Genomic DNA, 19617 nt, shown 5'->3' with positions numbered 1-19617 from the left:
TAGAGATCCCCTCCTGGCCCCCTGCCCCACAGCCCAAGGCTTTGGCTCCCACAGTCCCCATCCAGGCGGGGCTGGCAGCAGGTGACTGGATAAGAAAGGCGTGGTGAATGGGGGCGTGGGCCCTGGCAAGTGCACTCCTTGGCCAATCAGCAGCCTGCCCAGCCGGTGGATTCAGTTACAAGTCTGAGATCACCCCATACTCCAGCCTCCTTCCTACTCCTCCCAAAGCTCCATTCATTGGTCCCGCTGCACTGGGTCTGCAGGGCACTGCTTCCGCTCAATTGCTAAAGCTCCTGCCTCGTGGGCTGCGGGGGTAGGTGTCCTGGGGGCTTTGTCTGACTGGGCTGGCCTAGGACAGAATGGGGGTTCCGGTAGTGCTGTTAGGGATGCTGAGCTTCCTGGGAGTGGGAGGCCCCTCTGCCCTCCGCTGGGACAGCACCTCCTGCCACTTGGCCAGTCCCATCCCTGGCAGCCCCTTGGGGACCCTGAGCTTTCTGAGCAAAGGTGCCCAAGGACTGGCCCTGTTCCACACCCGCTGGGATAGGCATGGGAGGCTGCAAGCGTGTAGCTGGCAAGACGAGCCAGAGCTCACCGCAGCCTTCAGTGCCCTCTGTGCTGGTGAGATCACCCAGGGCTCCTTCATCCACACCCCCGGCCCCGAGCTGCAGAGAGCCCTGGCCACCCTTTGGAGTCAGTGGAGGGCCTGCAGAGGGCCTGAAGGTGCTAGGGAGAAGCGAGCGGCAGAGACCAGGGAAGACCAAGCAGGTGGAGCTCCTGGGAGCGTAAGACCTCAGCGGGTGAAGAGAGGCTGGACCATGCCTGGCACGCTGTGGTGTGGAGTAGGGGATTCTGCTGGAAACTCCTCTGAGCTGGGTGAGGCATGGGGATGTGGACTGTGTTGGGGGGCGGTGGGGGAGTGCTGGCTTTCTCCCTGGCCCGGACTCTCCCAGGCTGTGTGTCCTCGGGCGAGTGACTTAATCACTCGGTATTTCAACGTCCTTTTCTGTAAAATGGGGATGACCTTAAGTCTCATCATGGGTTGCTTAATTTAGGTCATAGATGGAAACCTCCTCGTCAAACTCGGAGTCCTCATTAATCACCATGCCTGGGAGGGGTTGGACTGGGATGGGTCCGAGGTTGGCTGAGCCAAAATACGTTACCCAAGAGGTGGTTTTATGAGGCAGGATACCCAGGGGAGTGGATGCGGAGACCCAAAGGCCTGGGTTAGCAAATGCAAGCTAAACAAGTCACTTCCCAACTCTGAGCCTGGGTTTCCTCCCCAGTACATGGAGGTGACATTTCCCTCACAGAACTGCTGGGAGCTTGACTGTGGGAAGTGCCAGGCAATTGGGAAATGCTCAGTAAAAGGCACCATTGCTCAGACTGTAACAAACTTGGATGACTTTCCTGTACTCAGTACAGCTGTCTTTGTGCACGCACGTCGGGTTGGGGGAAGGCTTTGGCACCTGAGTTGGAGCAGATTGGCATCGTGGCAATCAATGCTTCATCATGCCAGTGAAAAAGGTTGCACCCTGCCTCTTTGCCATGCCATTCTGTGCACATTCATAACTTTGGAGTTTCATTCGGGGCGTGAGCTTGGAAGCTCTGGAGGCAGACTTCACTTCCCTGGAGGAAGTCCCTTTCTCAGACAAAGCCTCCTGGGTGGGCTCCCTGGCATCTGGAGCTGCCCAATAAAGCCTGTGCCTGGTTGCTCTCTTTAAGCTTTGAAACCGAGAGTCCCACAGAGGGAGATTGACCTGAGGCCACTCAGGGCATCTGTGTCAGGGCTGGGGCAAGAACAAGGCCCCTGCTCCCTGTACCAGCGAGGCACAGCCAGCGTGGGGAGCCCCAGACCCTGCTCAGCTGATGCCCCCTCTGCTTCCTGCAGGGGTCTTCCAAGGCCCTGATCTCTGCTGCCGGGAGCATGACCACTGCCCACAGAACATCTCGCCTTTCCAGTATAGCTACGGCATCCGAAACTACCGATTCCACACCATCTCCCATTGTGACTGTGATGCCAGGTTGGCGGTGGGTAGAGAGGGCTTGGGGCTCACGGGTGGGGGTAGTTCCTGGGTGCAGAGACTGCGATTCCAAAGAACCCTAAAGGATCAGCCAGCCAGACCCCACCTTGCAGGTGGGAAAGCTGAGGCCTAGGAGAAGAGACTCTTGGATCCCAAACCATTGGCATGGTGGTGACTGGGTGGTCTTGGAGGAGGAGCCGGGGGGGCCCTCTTTGGTCCAGGGACCTGAGTGCCAGCTCTTGGGCAGGTTCCAGCAATGCCTGCAGAACCAGCGCGACTCCATCTCGGACATCGTGGGCGTGGCCTTCTTCAATGTGCTGGAGATCCCCTGCTTTGTGCTTGAGGAACAGGAGGCGTGTGTGGCGTGGTACTGGTGGGGAGGGTATGTGGCTGCCTCCTTCGATCTCCTTCCCAGCCAGAGGGGGAGCCCAGGCTCCAAGCCCTAGGAGGGAGGCTTGTCTGTATGTCTGTCCTCCAGCAAATGATGCCTCATCCTCCCTTTGCTCTCCTCAGGGCAGGGCCCAGGATGAGGAACTTCCCTGGGTGCTCTACACAGGCCAGTGGGATAAGGGATGGGACTGGCAGAGCCTTGGTCTCCATGGAGATGAACCTGGGGCTTCTTGGTTGGGGGGTGGTGGGTGGGGGAGGAAGGGATTGTGAAGTACCAATTGCCACCAATTGCTACCTTCCAGGTGTAGAACATATAGCTCCATACCCCTTGCCCGCCTCCAGTCCAGGACCATCTACAATGCCTCCTGGAGCTCCCCCACCACCCCTGTGACTCCCAGCCTCCAAAGCCCAGCCCCCAGCAAGCCTCGACAGAAGCAGCATCCTCAGAAGCGGCCGCCACAGCGGAAAGGGTCTGAGCACACCCACAAAACCAACACCACAGCCCTCTGGGTCCCCAAGGCCTCTACCAAACCTGATATGTCCCCAACAGCCTGGCTGGAGGTCACCCATCCAGGCCTCCAGTGGCCACATAATGGCCTAAAACCCCGGGGTGAGCACAGAACCTAACTTTGGGGGTTCCTGATATGGGAAGGTGGCCCTGCCTCTGTGAGGGGTTGTGTTGCTTCCTTTCTTTTTCTAAACTCCTACTGGGATATCCCAACCTCCTATCAGGTCATGCTGCAGCTAGGATTTTTGTAAGCCCTAAACTTAACCATTTCACTCCTCACTGAGCCCCTACCATGGCTCCTCTTAACTCACGATGTGCCCACATACAGGGGTCCTTAGGCACTGGCCCTGCAGACTCTACTCCCCAGCTGAAACTCCAGTCTTATAAGCCTCCTTTGGTTCCTCAAAAGCAGCTTGCTCTCTCCCACCTCTGGGCCTTTGCACATGCAGTTCCTTCTGCCTGGAGCACTCTTCCTGAGTCTTCTTATCCTTGCTCAGCAGTCTCTTCCTCCAAAAAGCCTTTCCTGATCAACAATCTGGGTTCTATGGTAGCACTGCTCTGTGTGTGCGTGTGTGTGTGTGTACATGAGACAGGAAGGATATGAGACAGGAGGACCCTGTGTTTGTGTGGCTGAGCACGTGTGCCTCTGTTTCTCCTAAATGGCAGTGGGCATCAGTGGGGATTTGCTGGGGTACTGGGCTTCCCTCACCACCATGCCCCCCAAACCCAGATGCCCGCCGGGCCTGCCGCAGCTTCCGCCGCCTGGATCAATGCGAGCAGCAGATTGGACCTCAGGAGACCAAGTTCCAGCTGCTCAATAGCGCCCATGAGCCCCTCTTCCACTGCAATTGCACACATCGGTGAGGCCTGCTCGGACCCTTGGGGGTGGGCAGCCTGCTGTGTCTGTGAGAAGGGGCTCCCGGGTGGCCAGACCCTGCCCCAGCTTAAGCCTGCCTCTGCCCTCAGTCTGGCACGCTTCCTGAGGCTCCACAGCCCACCTGAGGGCACCAACGTGCTTTGGGAGCTGCTAGGCATGACCTGCTTCGAGCTTGCCCCTCCACTGGACTGTGCTGAGGGCAAAGGGTAAGTGGTGGCCAGGCCAGGAGGGAGGGGGCGTTTTCCGAAGGGGTGGTTTGCCCATCCTCCCTTTGTGTGCCAGGGCTGAGGGGATGGGGAAGCGGGTTAAGGCAGCTCTGAGTTCCATTGTCATCTTCCCCCTGCTCCCTGGTGACCTAGCAAGTTCAGTCACCTCTCCATGCCTCCATTTTCTTACTTGTAAAAAGCTTGTAGAAACCAGGGAAATGGTATGTGCAACCCACATAGCCCAAGGTCTGCCTGGCACATAGTAAAATGTTTGCTTAACTCTCACTCCTCACCTAAAATCTCATTTCAGCTCTGATTCCCAGAGCAAGCCCCTTGTTACCATCCCCATTTCAGGGCTGAGGAAACTGAGGCCCAGATTGGCCCACGTCTCTGCAGCAAGCTGGTGGCCAAACTAGGGCCTCTGGGTGCCAACCCAGGTTTCTTCTGCCTTCCCCATTCGAGGTGTAACCCCTCCCTAGCCCCAGCCCTGCTTCGCGCCAGGTTCAGCCCCTGAGTCTGCAAAGTAGGGTGGGATCTTTGGCAGCTATGACCACCTGCCCCACTTTTCTTGGTCCACAGCTGTTCCAGAGACCCTAGGGCCATTAAGGTACCAGCCCGGCACTTGCGGCGACTTCAAAAGAGGCGACGCCAGCTCTGGGGTGTGGGCACAGGTGAGGGGCAGTTGCAGCCTTCGGATCACCCAAGAGCCCCCATGTCATTCTATGACCGCTGCCTGCGGCTGACCTTGCAGAGACCCAACAGGAGGGAGAAATCCTAGAACTGGTGATCTCAATTCCAGCTCTCCTGGGCTCCAGACGGGGCCCTGCCTCTAGCTCTGCTAGGCCCCAGGGGTTCTTGGCTTTCTCTCCATGTGTTAGACTGAAGCGTGGCTCGGGACCCCCGTGGACAGCCAGGAGGCAAGGGGAGGTGAGGCTGAAATACTGGACCACGTCTCCTGCTGTGTTGGGTGATTTAGAGCTGGTGACCCATCCCCTCTGTGCTTGGCTATGGTGTTCAGGAGGCACACTCTGATGCTCTGGGCTTGGACCTTGCCAGATGGGAATGAAGAAAGGGTAATTTATTACAGCAGCCTCCGGAGGTAGGAGGAAGAGTACTGTATCTCCTGGTTGCAAAATCAACACGTATCTCAAAAACTTGTCCAGAGGAGCCCCAGGAACCTAATTGCTGAGGCCTGAGGCAGCCGATGGGAAATGGGATGTCACAGAAGCGCCTGTGTCTGAATCCAGGGAAGGGGAGGGTGGCTGGGGGGGCACTGTCCAACCCTTTTCCCTGGGGGGTCCCTTCTCAACAGCTGCTGTGCCCTTCCTAGCCCAGCCCTGGCCCATTTTTTCCTACCCTAAACTTAAAACTCAGATCTCCTCTGTGTCCTTGAACGAGGCACCTCCCCCACTCTGAGCCTTAGTAACTCCTCTGAAAAGGGGCAGTGTGATGAGGGCCTACCTCCTAGGATTATTGAGGATTAAGGAAACCAATACATGGACAGTGCTTAGCACCTAGTAAACATTCCCTCCCTCTAACACATAGCTAGACTGTGGTTGGGTGTCTGATTCTGAGAGGTTTGCCTTCTGGAGGCCTCAGTTTGCCCACCTGTGAAATACGTCTAAGAACTGCACTGAACTCAACACAACTCAGGGTTGTGGTGCAGATGAAAAGAGATGGCATCTGTAATGTATACAGCTGGAGCCTGGTAATGATCAGATCTATCATCCTCTTGCCTCTTTAGTCCCTTTCTCTGACTACCCCCACCCCCAGACTGCTAACAAGTTAGAAAGGAGTCAGGAGTGAGGCTGGAGCATTTAATTTCTAACTGATGGCCTCCAGGATCGCATCCCCTTCCCCATCTCAGATGGGGGTCAATAGGGGTTTGCTGATTGTCACAGTTGAGGTGCCAGGACTGAGTTTGGGGGACCCCATGTGGCCAGCCCTGGCCAGGATAGAGTGGCAGGTGCAGATAAAGCTGGAGCAGCAGCAAGAGGGACACAGGTGGGTTTGCAGGAGATCAGGGCACAGTGGAGGCCACCTGGGCCCACCTGCTCACCCACCCTCAGGGCCCCAGACCCCCTTCCTCCAGCCCCTGCCGGCCCTGGGGACTGGTAGATAGGCTGCTGGGGGCTGGGGCCTCCCGATTAGGTCTCCAGGAACCCCCACCACCGGGGTCGACAGGCTCTAGGCGCAAGGCAGGCAGCAGGCCGAGGCTTTGAGGCACAGATGGTGGGAAGGCCCAGGGACCGGGCAACCCAGAGGGACCCTCCTCACTACTGCCCCGGCTGCCACCATCATGGCTCCTGTCAGGGGCCACCCGGGGCAGGCGGCGGCTCTGTGGTGAGGGGCTGCGGCTGGCACCACGGCGTTCGTGAGATGAAGGCCGAAGGGCAAGGCCGGGGAAGCGGGCTAGGCCTGGGCTGCGGCTGCGGTGCCTCTTGGACTTGCCAGGGCTGGGGCTACGGGACTTGGGTGCAAGCAGCTCCAGGGTACTGTCATCCTCGTCCTCTGAGCTGGCACTCGAGCTCTCTGTGCTGCTGCTGGCCAGCTCCGAGGTAGGCAGAGAGATCTGGGGGAGAAGGCTGGTCACTGGGCTGCCCTATTCCCCAGCCAACCACTCAAGGCGTCTTGGAACCACTCCCACCCTGGCCATGAGCAGACCCGGGAAAAGTCAGGCTACTTGTAGGAGACCATGGAGCAGAAGATAGAGGCTACAGCTTTGTGAACAGGGTCTTTGGGAAGCCCCCACTCCCGCAGTGTGATCTACTCACCTGGAAGGGCTCAGTGACACCAATAAGGATACTGTGCGTGTGGCTGTAATAGCCCAGGATGAAATCTCCATGCCCCTTGGGCAGTGACTCCTCACTGAAGGTCACCTGGTGGGCCCGGGGCATAGGCCCAGGTTGGGGTGAGGGAGGCAGCCTCAAGGACTGCCCAAGTCAAGTCCCAAGCCCCAAGAGCAACGGGGGCTTCCTCCCACCCTCGCCCTCCCTTTCAGTACCTGGTAGATGCTCCCATCCACATCCTCGTGTTTGGCCCACACGTAAGCCACGTAGTCCTTGCAGTGGCGGAAACCCACCTGGGGTGAGAGGATTCAGGGTAGTATCTTCTATCAACCCCCCACCCCTACCTCCATCCCCCCACCCCTGCTGCTGCTCCTGCTCCTCCCTTCCCTGAGGCACTGACCATCCCTGCCCTTCTCACCCGGTACAAGCCGATCCAGTCCCAGGAGCTGCGGGCAAACACGGTTTCAATGCGGTACTTCACCACGGCCTGCTCTGGCCGCACCCATTCATCGGCCACCTCCAACCGCACTAGCGGCACATCGTCCCTGTAAGCAAACTGCCCAGGGGTGGGGGCAACATTAGGGGGGGCCCCTCCTGAGTGCCCTTGGGCCCGAGTCAGCACAAATCAGCTGAGAGCCAGGGCCTCTGAAACCACCTTACAGACTGGGAAACCAAGGCTGAATAGGTCTAGGATAAATGCCAGGCTTCTCACCTCCCAGTGCAGGGCTCGTTATGGCAATAGCCTCCTTAGGGAGCAAGTATACAGCTTTGAAGGGAATAGGGCAGCCCTGGTTCTGCCCTTGCCCCTCCTCTGTCCCTCAGGGAAGGACTCAGATGGTGTGTCAGCCTCAGGCCTTTGTCCCCTCCCCTCCTATTTATCAGGTTTCGGGTTTCCCTCCCTCCTCAGCTTTTGAGCCAGGCTGTTTTCAGAAGAAACCAGAACATCCTCTCCCTGTCCCTAGGTTCCTAACAGCAGTTTTGCCAGGGGTGGCCTCTTGGAAATGCTCTCTGGGGCCTTGCAAGATCAAAACTCCCACTAAGTCCCACTCTGATTGTGTTGCTTCAGTTAAGAGACTTAAGTTCTCTGAGTCTCAGTTTCCCTCACCAGTAAAACTGGGAGGAGAATTTGGCGCTCTCAGGGCCTACAAAGACATTCAAACTGATGACAGAATCCCAGGGCTTGGCATGCGGTAGGCTCTCAACAGGTAACATTGTGCAAGCGTCAGAATCCTGGATGAGGAGGGAAAGTCAGGGTAGGGTACCAAAAAGGAGTGGTTCTCAAGATGAGGACCCTGACTGAGGGTGAACCTCATACCCAACTCCTTTACCAAACGTCACAGGAGGCCAGACTTGGGCAGCTTTCCATTCCCAGCTGAGGATACTGGCCAATGTCCCATGGACTGACCACATGACAGAGTTACCAGGGAAAACATTCTCTGGCCTGCAGGCTCCCTCTATGAGATCAAGGAAGGGAATCGGACAGCCCAGAGTTGGGGTTTAGGACTGATGTGCAGCTTGGGGTACATGCCTGCCCTACTGGGGGCCTCAGTTTCCCCATAGAAAAATAAACTGTTGGACTATGTGGTCTCCCAGGTCTGGTTCTGACATTCTAGCATTTCTTTTTACTTTGGCAACCAGACACCTCACCCCTACACACCATGCTAAGTTACAGTAACTGTTTAGAATTTAGCTTTGTATTTTTCATCTCTCAACTCCTTCTCCCCATTACTACCTCACTCACGGTGCTTGACACATGGTAAAATGGTAAATATGAATGAGTGCTATATGAAGTTTGAATAAACATTTTGATTTTGCGGGTCTTATTATATGATTACATAATGTGAATTTTCACAAAAGTGGTCCTAATCCTTTCTCGGAAGAACTGAGTTAGGATTAGTGGAGAAGGCATGGACTCTGAAAACAGACTAGCTTGGGTTCAAATTCCAATTCTTCCATTTCCCAGCCATGTGACCCTGATGTGATGCCATGTTTCTGAGCCTCAGTTTCCTCATCTGAAAATGGGGGTCATAAGCCAGTCCCACTCTGCTACAGTGAATGGATGCTGCTGAGGGTAGGTGCAAGGGGTTACCAGTAGGCCAGGTGATGCTGAGTTGGACCTGGGGATGTCATGATGGAAGGATGAGGCCAGGACTCACCTGCAGGACGAACTGGGCAGCAACTGGCTTGTGGTCACTGACTGTGTATTCCATGTGGCTGCGGTAGCTGTGCTGTGTCACCTGAAGACGGTGGCTTTCCCTTCCTGAGGGGCTGGGACCCACACCTGGAGCCTTGACCTTCCACAGGATACGGTCTGTCCAGGCTGGCTTCCGCTTCTTGGCACTGAAGTAGGCAGGGGTGACCTAAGTTTCAGGGGTTTGAGGCACAGCCCCCAACCTTGCTTCTTGCCAATCGTCTTCCCTTTCTTCCCTATCCAGAAGACCTCAGCCCATGCCTCCACCTCATCCCAGTGCTGAGCTCACCTGGTATCGTATTTATTAGTACCCACATCAAATTTGAAGGTGGGCGCAAAGTTGAGGGGCCCCTCCTGGAAGCCCTTCAGGATGGGCCAGGTGTTCTTAGCCATGTTGAGCTGTGAAAGTCCAAAAGGGCAAAATTGGACAATGGCTTGGATGGGACAGGTGAAGCCAAGAGCCAGAGCCTAGTAGACAAAAGTGTGGTGGGTCATGTTCTTTGTGTTTGGTGTTTAGGGCTGCAGGCTGGGGTTCTGCACCTGGTCCTTCTCCCAGAGCTGGTGGAGCTGGTCGCTGTCAATGGCAAACTTGACGAAGTGCAGGTCATAGCTCTCGATGCGGAAGTTGAGGTCCCCAAACCAGAACACGAGGCTGTTTGGGGATGGGGGTCAGCAGGGTCCATGGGAAGAAAAAGCCCAACCCAGATCCTTCTCCACCCACAACCAAGCCACCAAGGAATAGCAGGGGGATGTAGATAAAAAAGAAAGTTTGATTGGACCCCAAGGCAGTGCCTCTGGGCAAAGCTCCACCCGGCAGTTTCTGTCCCCCATCAAACTCACCAGCAATCGTGCTCCTTGATGTAGTTGGGGGGGCCGCCCACCCCGCATAGGCTTTGCCTCTCCCTACAAGGCCCACCCAGGCTGGTGGTACTCAGGTTCCAGGAGCCAAGTGTTCGAGACTCTGAGGCCCACCTCTCCTTCACTAGCCCCGCCCAAGCTCCATTTGGCCCCGCCCAGAGCCCATACTCGTGATCCAGGATGCCGTGTGCCCCGGGCCCCGGGAACTGCTGGAGGCTAAGGATGGTCTGGAAGTTGTCCTTGCGCTGCTCTGCCTTGTCCATGTGCGCGGGCAAGTGGCAGTTCAGGAAGCAGAGCATGTGCCCGAAGGCAGCCAGTCGCACGCTCACTCCACCCTTGTTGCCCTTGGGAGACAGGGTTGGTCGAGTCGTGGGCGGGGCCTCGGCAAGGGGAGGAGGCACTGGGCGGGGCATGGAGAGAGGGGCGAGGCCGCCAGCCAGTGGAAAAGGCTTAGAGAGGGGTGGGTTCTAGGCAGAGGAGCAGAACCGTGGGATGGGGCTGGGACTGGAAGAGGGTTGGGTCTAGAAAATGGTGTGGGGTGTGGGGTGTTGGGCGGGGTTGGGGAGAGGCAGGCGTCAGAGTAAGGGGCGGAGCATGGGGAGACCTGGCCAGTGCGAGGAGCACCCAGAGAACTAATCTATTGACCCCTTAGGGCCTTGTCCCCTCCCGGGCCGCTCCGATGCTCACCCAATAGCCACCCAGGCCGGTGCGCGTGCAATCCGTCTGCACGTCCCTCAGGAAGGGCAGGTGGTAGTACTTGGCGAACAGCAGCAGGATGACGCCCTGCATCCGCACTGTACTCACCTGCGGCCGGAGGCATGGTGATAGAGGGACAGGACACAACCCCATTCCCCGCCCTCTCCCCTCCCCCGCCCCGCCCGGCTGTGCGTTTTCCCCTAGTCTTTGAGATCTGCTCCTCCATCCTGTTTCGCGGACCCAGCAACAGAGGTCCAGCAGGCCTCACAGTGAATCAACGCAGAGCTCAGGCCGGACTCCAGGGGGCTCCCCCGTTCCAGGGCCTGAGGGAGACGTTACCAGCACGAAGTTGAAGGGTGCCAGCGCGTCCATGAAGAGCTCGCTCCACTGGTCTGTGAAGAGCGCGTCCTTGAGCCGCTTGTTGATCATGGAGTTCACTTCCTGCAACCTGCGGGTAGGGGTGGGCATAGGGGTGGGGGTGCCCTAGAAGTCCTTCTCATGGGCAAGGGTCTGGGAGGCAGGAGGGATCCAGGAACGGGGTCCACACCCCCAGCCCTCTCACCCTATGGCAATCATGTCTGCCCCATCACTGTCATTGCCGCCGCTGCCCAGGTGGAGGAGGGATGTAACGTCGTCAGGAGGCATGGCAGTGCCCACATTCCACGTGACCACAGTGATCCTGGGGTTGGGGGTATAAGAGGGGTTACCACTGGGCACCACTCCCTCCTCAACCTTCCTCCCACAGGGCTCTTTCTGGGGAAGTAAACTGAGGCAGGTGTGGGTGTAAGCTCTCAGAAGGAGGACAAGTGGGCCCAATATCCCTCCTACCAAACTCTCCCAGAGGAGGTTGATCGAGGCAGGGGTGGGCAAGTCCCTCAGGAGAAGATGCTGTCTCCTGAGGGTCCCACAGTAGGCCCAGAACCCCCAAAGAATCTTCCTTGGGCAAGTAAACTGGGGTAGTGTAGGGTAAGCCACCCCGGGAAGATGGCTAGCTTCAGAACTCAAGCCCCACCAGTGTTTCTTGGGAGAGGGCCCCCTCACCAGAAGCCAGGGTCACTCTTGCAGGTAGGCTGAGCTGACCAAGAGGATGATGAAGTGGAGGTAGAAGGGGAGGTGGTGACCGGAGCTGGTGTTTCTCGGGGCTGAAGACTGGGGCTTGCGTGCCCACAAGACCCTGCACCCTGGGTGCCGGGTCTAGGGAGGGCCGTCTCAGGGGCTGGGGGGACACAGGGGGAGCGGTTGGGGGAGCGGCTGGGGGAACGGCTGGGAGACCGGGGTGGCTTGGGCAGAGGTGGGGGCACAGTCTGGGCTGAGGAGGCTCCTGGCCGGAAGGTAGGGGACAGAAGTCCTGGGGAACGGGTGGCAGGCTCTGGAGGGCCCTGGCCCACATCCAGGGGCAGGGTCTGGGGTGGCCGGGGCAGGATAGGATCCTCAGGGCTGCTGCGGGGGGCCTCAGGCCGGGCTCTGAAAGAAGGGGAGATCCGGGTGTCCGGGGGGGGTTGGCTCAAGGATGTGGAGGCCACAGGACCAGATGCCTGAGCTGAAGCCTGGAGATGCCCTTCAGAAGAGGGGAGAGGTTTAGGGGCTGGGGGATCCCTCTGTTTAGCTGGTGTCCATCCCCCAGAGGCCAAGGTCGATGTTACAGAAGCTGGAGCCAGGACCTGGTCCTGAGAGGATGACAAAACTGGACTGAGCACTGGGGACGAGTTGAAGGGGGGCTGTGGGGGCTGCTCCTCAGGGGCCAGAGCCAGGCTCAGGCCTGAGGCAGCCAGCGCTGGCTTGGGTCCCACGGAGGCAGGTGGCACCTGCTTCTGTTCCCTGGACGTCGGAGACAGCCGGGGCGGCAGGGTGGGTGGGGGAGGCCTCGGCCCTCCTGAGGCAGACATCACCAGCTGTCCCAGGGATGTTGGAGCCAGGACTGAGCCTGCGGTCACCGGAGGAGTCTTTGGCCCACCTGAGGCAGACACGACCAACTGACCCACAGATGTTGGAGCTAGGCTGGAACTGCGGCGGGTAGGAGCTGTCTTCTGCCCTCCCGAGTTAGAGAGTGGAGCCAGGATGGGAGACACCAGAGCAGACCTTGGACCCTCTGTGGAAGGTGGCATAGCTGCTCTTGGGCCCACAGGCACTAGAGCCAGTCTTGGTTCCGAGGGTGCTAGGGCCATGTTCTCCTTCACTGGGAGCTGAAAACTTGCATCCACCTTGCAGAAGACAAGTCAAAGACTCAGGGTAATCCTAACCAGAGGCTTGGGCCCCAAGTTCCATAGAGACCCCAGCAGACTCCGTCTAGCTAAGAAAGGCATGTATTTGCAAGGATGTACTCCCTAATTTCTCACCTCAATCCATTCTGTCATGAATCAGCTTCTCTTTTGGAAGAATCAGGATGCAGAATTTTACCCCTCCCTCAAGTCTGACCCTTCTCATAGATGGGGAACCTAAGACCCCAGCTCAAATGAGGCAGGTTGTGAGCCTGAACCCAAGGGCTCTCTCCTTGCCCTCCTGACTAACACCCACTCCCTGGGCATGCCCAGGGAGTCAGCCCTCCTTGTATTTCCTCCTGCTCCACTGGCTAAGGGCTACTGACCTAACTCCCCAGATCTGCCCTCTCTGGACACCCTGGATCTAGCCTATTAAATTTGTGTCCTTTCTCCATAGTTCTTCAAGGAACCCCCAGCTTTGTCCCTGCCAAGCATCCCAAACTCCTTGGTCCCAGTCCCAGAGTTCCATATAGGAGCAGGAGCCCAGGGCTAAGACTAGCCATGTCAATTCCAAGCCCAGCTCAGTTTCACCGCAGGCAAGCACCTCTCTGCCCAGGGCCTCAGTTTTTGTCTGATGAAGGCATCTGGTGAAGGGTGGCTGGCCACATTTTGCTCCCAAGAAACCTTGGTCTCCCATTCTTTGTGTTTATGAGCTAAACATTTGCTAGGATTCCATCCAAGCCCCTGGAATAGTCCGTCCTTATCAAGAGTGATTCTAACAGAGCAAGTCCAGGATTCTGTTGATCCTGGCATTCACTTCTCTGTGCCCAGCTGTACCCTCTCCTCTGTCTCCCCCACCTCTGAGGACAGGCAAGCAGGTATCCTCCTTTTGGTAGGTGGAGTTGGGGGATGTGAGGCTCTGCGGGGACCTCCTCTCTCTTTCCCATCTGTCCTCTGTTTCTGATGCCCCTGTCTCCTGAAGACAGGATAAAACGTCCTCTGCCAGGGAGGGCAGAAGATTACCCTTGCCTTGAGGCGGCCCATCCCTGCCTCCAGACAGGCAGCTCTGTCTGTGTCCCATGTCCTTCTCGGTTCAGAGAACCTGAAACTCTGCCTCCACCTTCCTCCTCAAACTTAGCTCTTTGAGCCTGCATTTTGGGCGTCCTCCTTGGCTCCAAGTGTCCCCCCAACCACCATACCGCCTCCAGCACTAACAACTTAGACATCCCAGATGTCACCATTTTAGTCTTCAGGGACAAGCCTCCTCATTTTGCATTGGTTCAGAGAAGACAAGCAACTTGCCCAAGGTCACACAGCAAAGCTGGAGTACAGCTGGATCCCCTGACACCCGGCCCAGGGCTCTCCTGGGGGCTCCCAGAGATGTCTAACTCCATCTGTCTCTGGGTGTCCCATCACTGCCCCCTCATCCCCCAGAGTGCCCTGTTTGCCTAGCCCCTGCCGGTGGGCAGAGGACAGTGCCCACCCCTCAACCAGGGGCACCAGAGTGCCTGCGGTGTGTGGGGGTGTGTGGGACCAAGGATCAAGGATGGGGGACTAGGTTTTAGGGTTCTTACCTTGGAGGGTGCCCCAGTTTGGGAAACCCCACGGGGCACGGGCACCGGCAGGGGTCCCAGGCCAGCCCGGGTCCCTGGCCTCCTGCTGCCACTGCTGTTCTGGCCCTCCATGTCTGCAGCCCCTAGCAGCCCGGGCTCCCTTGGGCTCCGGCTCTAGCTCCTCCGCTCCCGGGAACCAGTGATGTCATCAGCCGTTTCAACCTGCTGAGAATTTAAAGACACAGGCACCTACTTCCCAACCTAGAGGTGGCCAAGGCAAGGTGGCCTGCTCTCTGGGAACTCTTCAAGCTGACTGCTGAGGCTGAAATGGTCATGCAGCGGGGTAGAGAATGTGCCCATTGGCCTGGCTTGGGTCCCAGCTGGCACCTGTCTGCCCCCACCCTCCAGCCGTTAGCCTGTGGGTCCTTACTCAAAGGTGGGTTATTGACACACCTGAGGGTAAGATAGAGACAGGTAGCTCAGAGGTCAGCACCCTTTCCAGGGCCGCAGAGACACCCGAGTCCCTGCCATAATCCTGTGAGCTGCCTTGACTCCCTGCCAGCCCAGGGTTTGCCTTGGCCCCCACCTTTGTCCCATTTTTGGGCCTTAGTGCCCGCCCCCTGCCGGGCTCTATCCTTCCCATCCCAAAGCCAGACACTCCGGCTCCAGCCACTGGAGTCCCCTCTGTCTCAGCCTCAGTACCGCCCCTACTCTTCTGCAGACACCTGGCCACCTGCCCCGGATGTTTTCACAGCCCAGCCCCTCTCTGGCAGCTTTTCTTTTTCCAGTACTCAATTGGGTGTGGTTTGGGTGAGGGACTAGCTCAAGGTCACCTGGTGGGGAGGTCTCAGCATCTCTGTTTCAGTGAAGAAAGGGAGCTTTTTCAGTGACCCAAGACCCATGGGAGCCAACTGGGGTTTCTGAGGGCAGGGAACTAAGGTGGAGAAAGGCCCAGCAGTGGGGGAACAGGTTGGTAGGAAGATGAAAAACAGGCCCAGGACCCAGCACAGGGTCCCTGGAAATGTTTGCTGAATGAACTGATGATTCAGTCAGTGAGTGAGGAGAGTAAATGAGTGACAGGGCTCAGAGGTGGGCCCTCTGCTTCTGCCTCTTTCCCTCCCTCTCTCTCATCTGCTAAGTAATCCCCGAGATCCTGATGTTTGCAGAATTGCTGGATTGCTGCGAGAGGAGTGATTGCACTCAGTGTGGCTAGAAAATGCCCAAAGTTTTGTACCCATGTACAAAGGTACAAAGGTGGTCCACGGTCACCTCTGTATCCTCATGGGCATGTGTGGTCCCCTGCATGAAAGCTGCATGGACAGATGCCTCACCCCTTCTCCTGGATGGGTTTCCTCCCTCTGCTTAACTGTCTCTGGGTCTCATCTGGGGGGACTCCTTCCCAGAGAGGGAAGGAAAATTTGGACTTACCCCTCCCAGTCCTCTGACTCCCATTGTATAGATGAGAAAACAGGACCTGTGAGCATGGAGGATCATGAGGATTGGCCTCCAATGCAATCCTGGAAGATGGGGGGTGTGGGGGCAGGGCAGATCCTTGTCCCTGGGGCCTGTCACAGGGCTCAGCCATCCACCGCTGAGAAGGGGCATCAGTGTCCTTTGGAGACCAGGCAAATGTCATGCAAATGAGCGTACGGAGGCCTGCTGCAGGCTGCAAGGCAGCCCAGGACTTCTCGTTACTGTCCCTCCCTGACGTCAGATCCCATAGGGGACTTTGTTCCTGGCCCTGCCACTGACTTACCTGGGGAGGTCGCTCTGATTCCCAATTTGCGATTTGTGTAAGGGAGACGAAAACGGCAGATGCTTCGTATGGTTGCGGTGAAGGTTCATCAAGAGGATGTAAATGGACTGTTTAGCCACGGAGCCAGAGCTCTCAGTGAGCTCTCCGTGAGGGCAGCTGCTCTGGAGTTAACATCATCAGTGCCGGCATCAGCATCAACATCACCATCATCAGCATCTGCTCCAACCTGCCCATTTAGCGGATGCTGAAACTGAGGCCCAGTGTTAACTGCATTCCTGGGGGAAGGGACAGGGACTGTGAGACCCAGACATGGCTTTGCCAGGAGAAGGGGGTGGGGGAGGCGGACCCTGGCTGAGAAGGGAGCAGGGTAAGAGCTATATTTGAGCTCCTGGTGTGATGACTAAGGAGGTTGATAACAGGCTCTGGGGCTCTGGGCGGCAGGCTGGGGGCAGCTGCCAGGGAGAACCGCCCCCCTGGAGACGGCTGTCTCCAAAGGCCCCTCCTGGTTCCCTCCCTTCCCTCACTCCAGGGAGTAGGGGGGTGGTGTGCTGAGGCAGAGGGTACATCTTGTCCAGCCCCCCTCTTGGAAACGCTTAATGCTACCCTTCAGGCTGTTTAGGTCAGGAATAGGAAAGGAGAGAGCTGGTGATTGACAAATTATCTCACTCTCCATAGTAACCCTGGGAGGTTGGTAATAAGATCTCCATTTGACAGGGGAAGAAACTGAACTCTAGGGATTACACAGCCATTAGGGGACAGAGCATGGGGTTCCCAGGAGAGAGTGGATCATTCTCCCCTATAGAAGTGACTGTTGAACTCCTTCTTTGAAGGAGAGTTGGTGTTGCCAAATTGAAAAAAAGGAGACATGCCCTGGGAAGCAGAGGGAGGAGCAGGGGCAGAAGAATGGAGTGCGGAAGGTCCAGGCTATGTATGACAGGGTATAAAATCTGGATATGTGCCCTCGTGGTCCTTCGGCTCAGAGTAAACCCACTATAAGCAGGAAAAGGAGAGAGATTTTCTCTTTCCTTCCCCCCTCTTCCTTCCCCTTATTCCACCTCCCAGGGGCACCTGAGGATGGTAAGGGTACACAAGGGGCCTATCCTCTTTCCTTTTGCTCCCTGGTCACCCTGACCCACAGAGAGGGAGGTCACACTGTGGCCACTAGCTGATAAATAAATCCCTTGTGATGTAGAGTGTGCCATAGGGTCCTGTAGGAAGGTGGAAGAGGGAAGCATTGAGGAGGGCTTCCCTGAGGAGGAAGCATACACGGCATAGAGGAACATTTCTCTTCCCCTTGCTCCAGGGTTCCTTATTGGCTCCAAGTGCCACATGTTATGTTATTGTCTCCTCCTTCTCCCACTCTGGGGCAGGTGTCATCCTTACCTCCCATTCTGCCCTGCAGAAAATGGGTTCAAGGACAAGTGACTTTCCCGAGGTCACACAGCTGGGGCTGCACTCAGGCATCCCTCCTCCCTCTCCTCAGCTCCCCCTCCTCCCAGGCAGCCCAGCACCCGCTGTCAGCTGCTCTGAAGTGAGCAGCTATTTTTATTCTGGTGCGAGGGGATCTTGGGCAGCAGAGCCATGTAGGTTAGAAGGCTCTAGGACACCGGCTTCAGCAGGAAAAGGGAGATTTACTGCAAGAACGTATGTTTGCCTGGGGGCTTGCATTTCCTGCATACCAAGATGCCCTGGGCTCTCATGTATCCAGAAATTGCTTTTCTGGAGCTCAGAACAAAGCACAGAACCAGACTAAACCATGGCCCTGAGCCCAAATCCAGTTTGAGCCCTGATTTTAGTGTTAACTGAGTGCTGATCCCATGCCAAGACTGACCCTATACCTTATCCTGATGTAGTCTTAGATGGTGCCCTGATTCTACCCATGTACTGAACCCTATCCAAGCCTGACTAAGGCTGATCCTAACTTGAGACCTTGAGTCTGGACCCAGACTGAGACCTGATCCTTATCTAAGACTGAGCCATAGTCATTTACTGAATTATAACCCCAGTCCAGACTAACCCTTGATTGTAGACTGAGCCCCGACCCCAGGTCTAGGCTAAACTCCAAGTCTAGTCATTAACTAAATCCCGAACCTGGTGGCAGATTGAGCTATGATCTTGGTCACAGACTGAGCCCTGAGCCAAATCATTGATTGAATCCTGACTTCAAAATGAGCTCTAACCCGGGGTGCCTGGGTGGCTCAGTGGGTTAGGCCTCTGCTTTTGGCTCGGGTGCTGGGATCAAGCCCCGTGTAGGGCTCTCTGCTCAGTGGGGAGCCTGCTTCCCCTTCTCTCTCTGCCTGCCTCTCTGCCTACCTGTGATCTTTCTCTCTATCAAATAAATAAAAATAAAATCTTTAAAAAAAAAAAAAAGAGCTCTAACCCTGGGTCACATAACTCTGGTCACACACTGAATCCTCGTTTCAGACTGTGCACTGACTGAATCTGGTCAAAGCCTGAGCCTTGAATATAGTCATAGACTGAGGCTTGATCTTGGTTACAAACTGAGGTCCAAGTCCAATTATTGACTGAGCCCTAACCTGACTCCAGCCCTAGACTCGGTTCTAAACCTGGCTTTAGGCCAAGGGCTGACCCTGACCCTGACCCCAGTGCAGACTAAACATCAAACCCAGCCCCATCTGAGGAAGGCTGCTAGCCTAGATTTAAAAAAATGCTACATAAGGGCATGGATTACAAGCAGAGATCTGTTCTGGGAGATCCTGGGCTTCCCATGGGTGCTGATGCCAGAATGTTCCTGCTAGTGTCTCTACCACTGGTTCCACTGGCTGGCTAGTCAACCCTCAGTAGCCCAGACAGTGGCCCCTCTAGGCCACAACATCTAGGTTAATGCATTGAGAGTGATTTGGTGGCATCTGTCCAGTGAACAACATGGGCCCATGAAGAGCTGAGGTTTGGCTCTGTCAGCAGAAAAGCCACAGGCTCCTTGGGGCCTCTGGCTTTAGCCACTCTGAGTCTCTTGCTGGGGTATGGGCTAAGGGTGAGGGAATCCAAGGCATTTGCCCCATTATTTTTGTAAATAAAGTTTACTGTTTGTATTTAGGTAATACATAATTATTATAGAAAATAGAGAAAGCAGTAGAAAGAAGAAAACCTTCACCCTATAATTCTGTCTACCAAGAGATGACCATTTTGACTTCTTGGGTTGTTTCCATCTAGATTTTGTTATTTGGTCAGGGCATATATATCTATATATATGTATTTTATAAAACTGGCTTGCTACTATGTTGATGCTACAACATCTGTTGCAGCCCACATCCTTGAGAGGCTTCTGGAATGGTTCTCAACTTGTTAAGCCAATGAGAAATTTCCATTCCCCTAGCCACAAGACTGGATCACAGATGGACTAGTGAGATATAAAGAGACTTTTACAAAAGAGAGCTTGCTTCTCTCTTGAAAAGGTTACCAGAAAAGATAATCTCCTCCTCATTAGATATAAATGAAGAACTCTGTGATCCTAGTTACTGTTGGCAGCCATCTTGATACCATGTAGCTAATGGGCCTAATAATAAGCTGACACTATGGAAGGCAGAATGGAGAGAAATCAGTTCTTGGTGAC

General features: G+C 56.0%; 2 protein-coding genes across 3 annotated transcripts; one reads left to right on the top strand and one right to left on the bottom strand.

Annotated features, from left to right (window-relative positions):
• The first annotated feature begins 224 nt into the window (after nucleotides 1–224).
• PLA2G3 (phospholipase A2 group III) lies at nucleotides 225–5088 on the top strand. 2 transcript variants are annotated; one of them, XM_004766397.3, is made up of 7 exons: nucleotides 225–873; nucleotides 1889–2021; nucleotides 2269–2388; nucleotides 2714–3021; nucleotides 3650–3779; nucleotides 3886–4002; nucleotides 4582–5088. In XM_004766397.3, the coding sequence occupies exons 1-7, from the start codon at nucleotides 360–362 to the stop codon at nucleotides 4778–4780; spliced, it is 1521 nt and encodes a 506-aa protein (XP_004766454.1). In that variant the 5' UTR covers nucleotides 225–359; the 3' UTR covers nucleotides 4781–5088. The 2 variants fall into 2 exon arrangements, with proteins under 2 accessions (XP_004766454.1, XP_004766453.1); XM_004766396.3 differs by having other exon boundaries at nucleotides 227–873; nucleotides 2269–2403.
• A 717-nt stretch (nucleotides 5089–5805) lies between these two features.
• Nucleotides 5806–14582, bottom strand: INPP5J (inositol polyphosphate-5-phosphatase J). Its single transcript, XM_013063526.2, has 13 exons — nucleotides 14309–14582; nucleotides 11578–12737; nucleotides 11099–11215; nucleotides 10876–10984; nucleotides 10528–10644; nucleotides 10009–10184; nucleotides 9523–9634; nucleotides 9272–9381; nucleotides 8948–9131; nucleotides 7210–7347; nucleotides 7007–7084; nucleotides 6777–6881; nucleotides 5806–6574 (listed from the first exon to the last, which is right to left on the bottom strand). The coding sequence occupies exons 1-13, from the start codon at nucleotides 14417–14419 to the stop codon at nucleotides 6068–6070; spliced, it is 3024 nt and encodes a 1007-aa protein (XP_012918980.1). The 5' UTR covers nucleotides 14420–14582; the 3' UTR covers nucleotides 5806–6067.
• Nucleotides 14583–19617: the final 5035 nt, after the last annotated feature.

Source organism: Mustela putorius, unplaced genomic scaffold (assembly GCF_011764305.1).
Source record: "Mustela putorius furo isolate JIRA1106 unplaced genomic scaffold, ASM1176430v1.1 tig00000081_pilon_pilon_pilon, whole genome shotgun sequence".
Classification (NCBI taxonomy): Eukaryota; Metazoa; Chordata; class Mammalia; order Carnivora; family Mustelidae; genus Mustela; species Mustela putorius.
The sequence above is the reverse complement of the archived record's forward strand: the minus strand, read 5'-3'. Positions and strand labels throughout refer to the sequence as shown.

Bases quoted from the DNA above. Each gene is read 5' to 3' on its own strand.
- INPP5J (XM_013063526.2), bottom strand. From the start codon at position 14,419: ATGGAGGGCCAGAACAGCAGTGGCAGCAGGAGGCCAGGGACCCGGGCT. The intron at 7,085-7,209 runs GTGAGAAGGGCA...CTCTCACCCCAG, and splicing joins ACTGGATCGGCTTGTACCGG to GTGGGTTTCCGCCACTGCAA. The intron at 6,575-6,776 runs GTGAGTAGATCA...CTTCTCCCCCAG, and splicing joins GTGTCACTGAGCCCTTCCAG to ATCTCTCTGCCTACCTCGGA.
- PLA2G3 (XM_004766396.3), top strand. From the start codon at position 360: ATGGGGGTTCCGGTAGTGCTGTTAGGGATGCTGAGCTTCCTGGGAGTG. The intron at 3,780-3,885 runs GTGAGGCCTGCT...CTCTGCCCTCAG, and splicing joins CACTGCAATTGCACACATCG to TCTGGCACGCTTCCTGAGGC. The intron at 4,003-4,581 runs GTAAGTGGTGGC...CTTGGTCCACAG, and splicing joins GACTGTGCTGAGGGCAAAGG to CTGTTCCAGAGACCCTAGGG.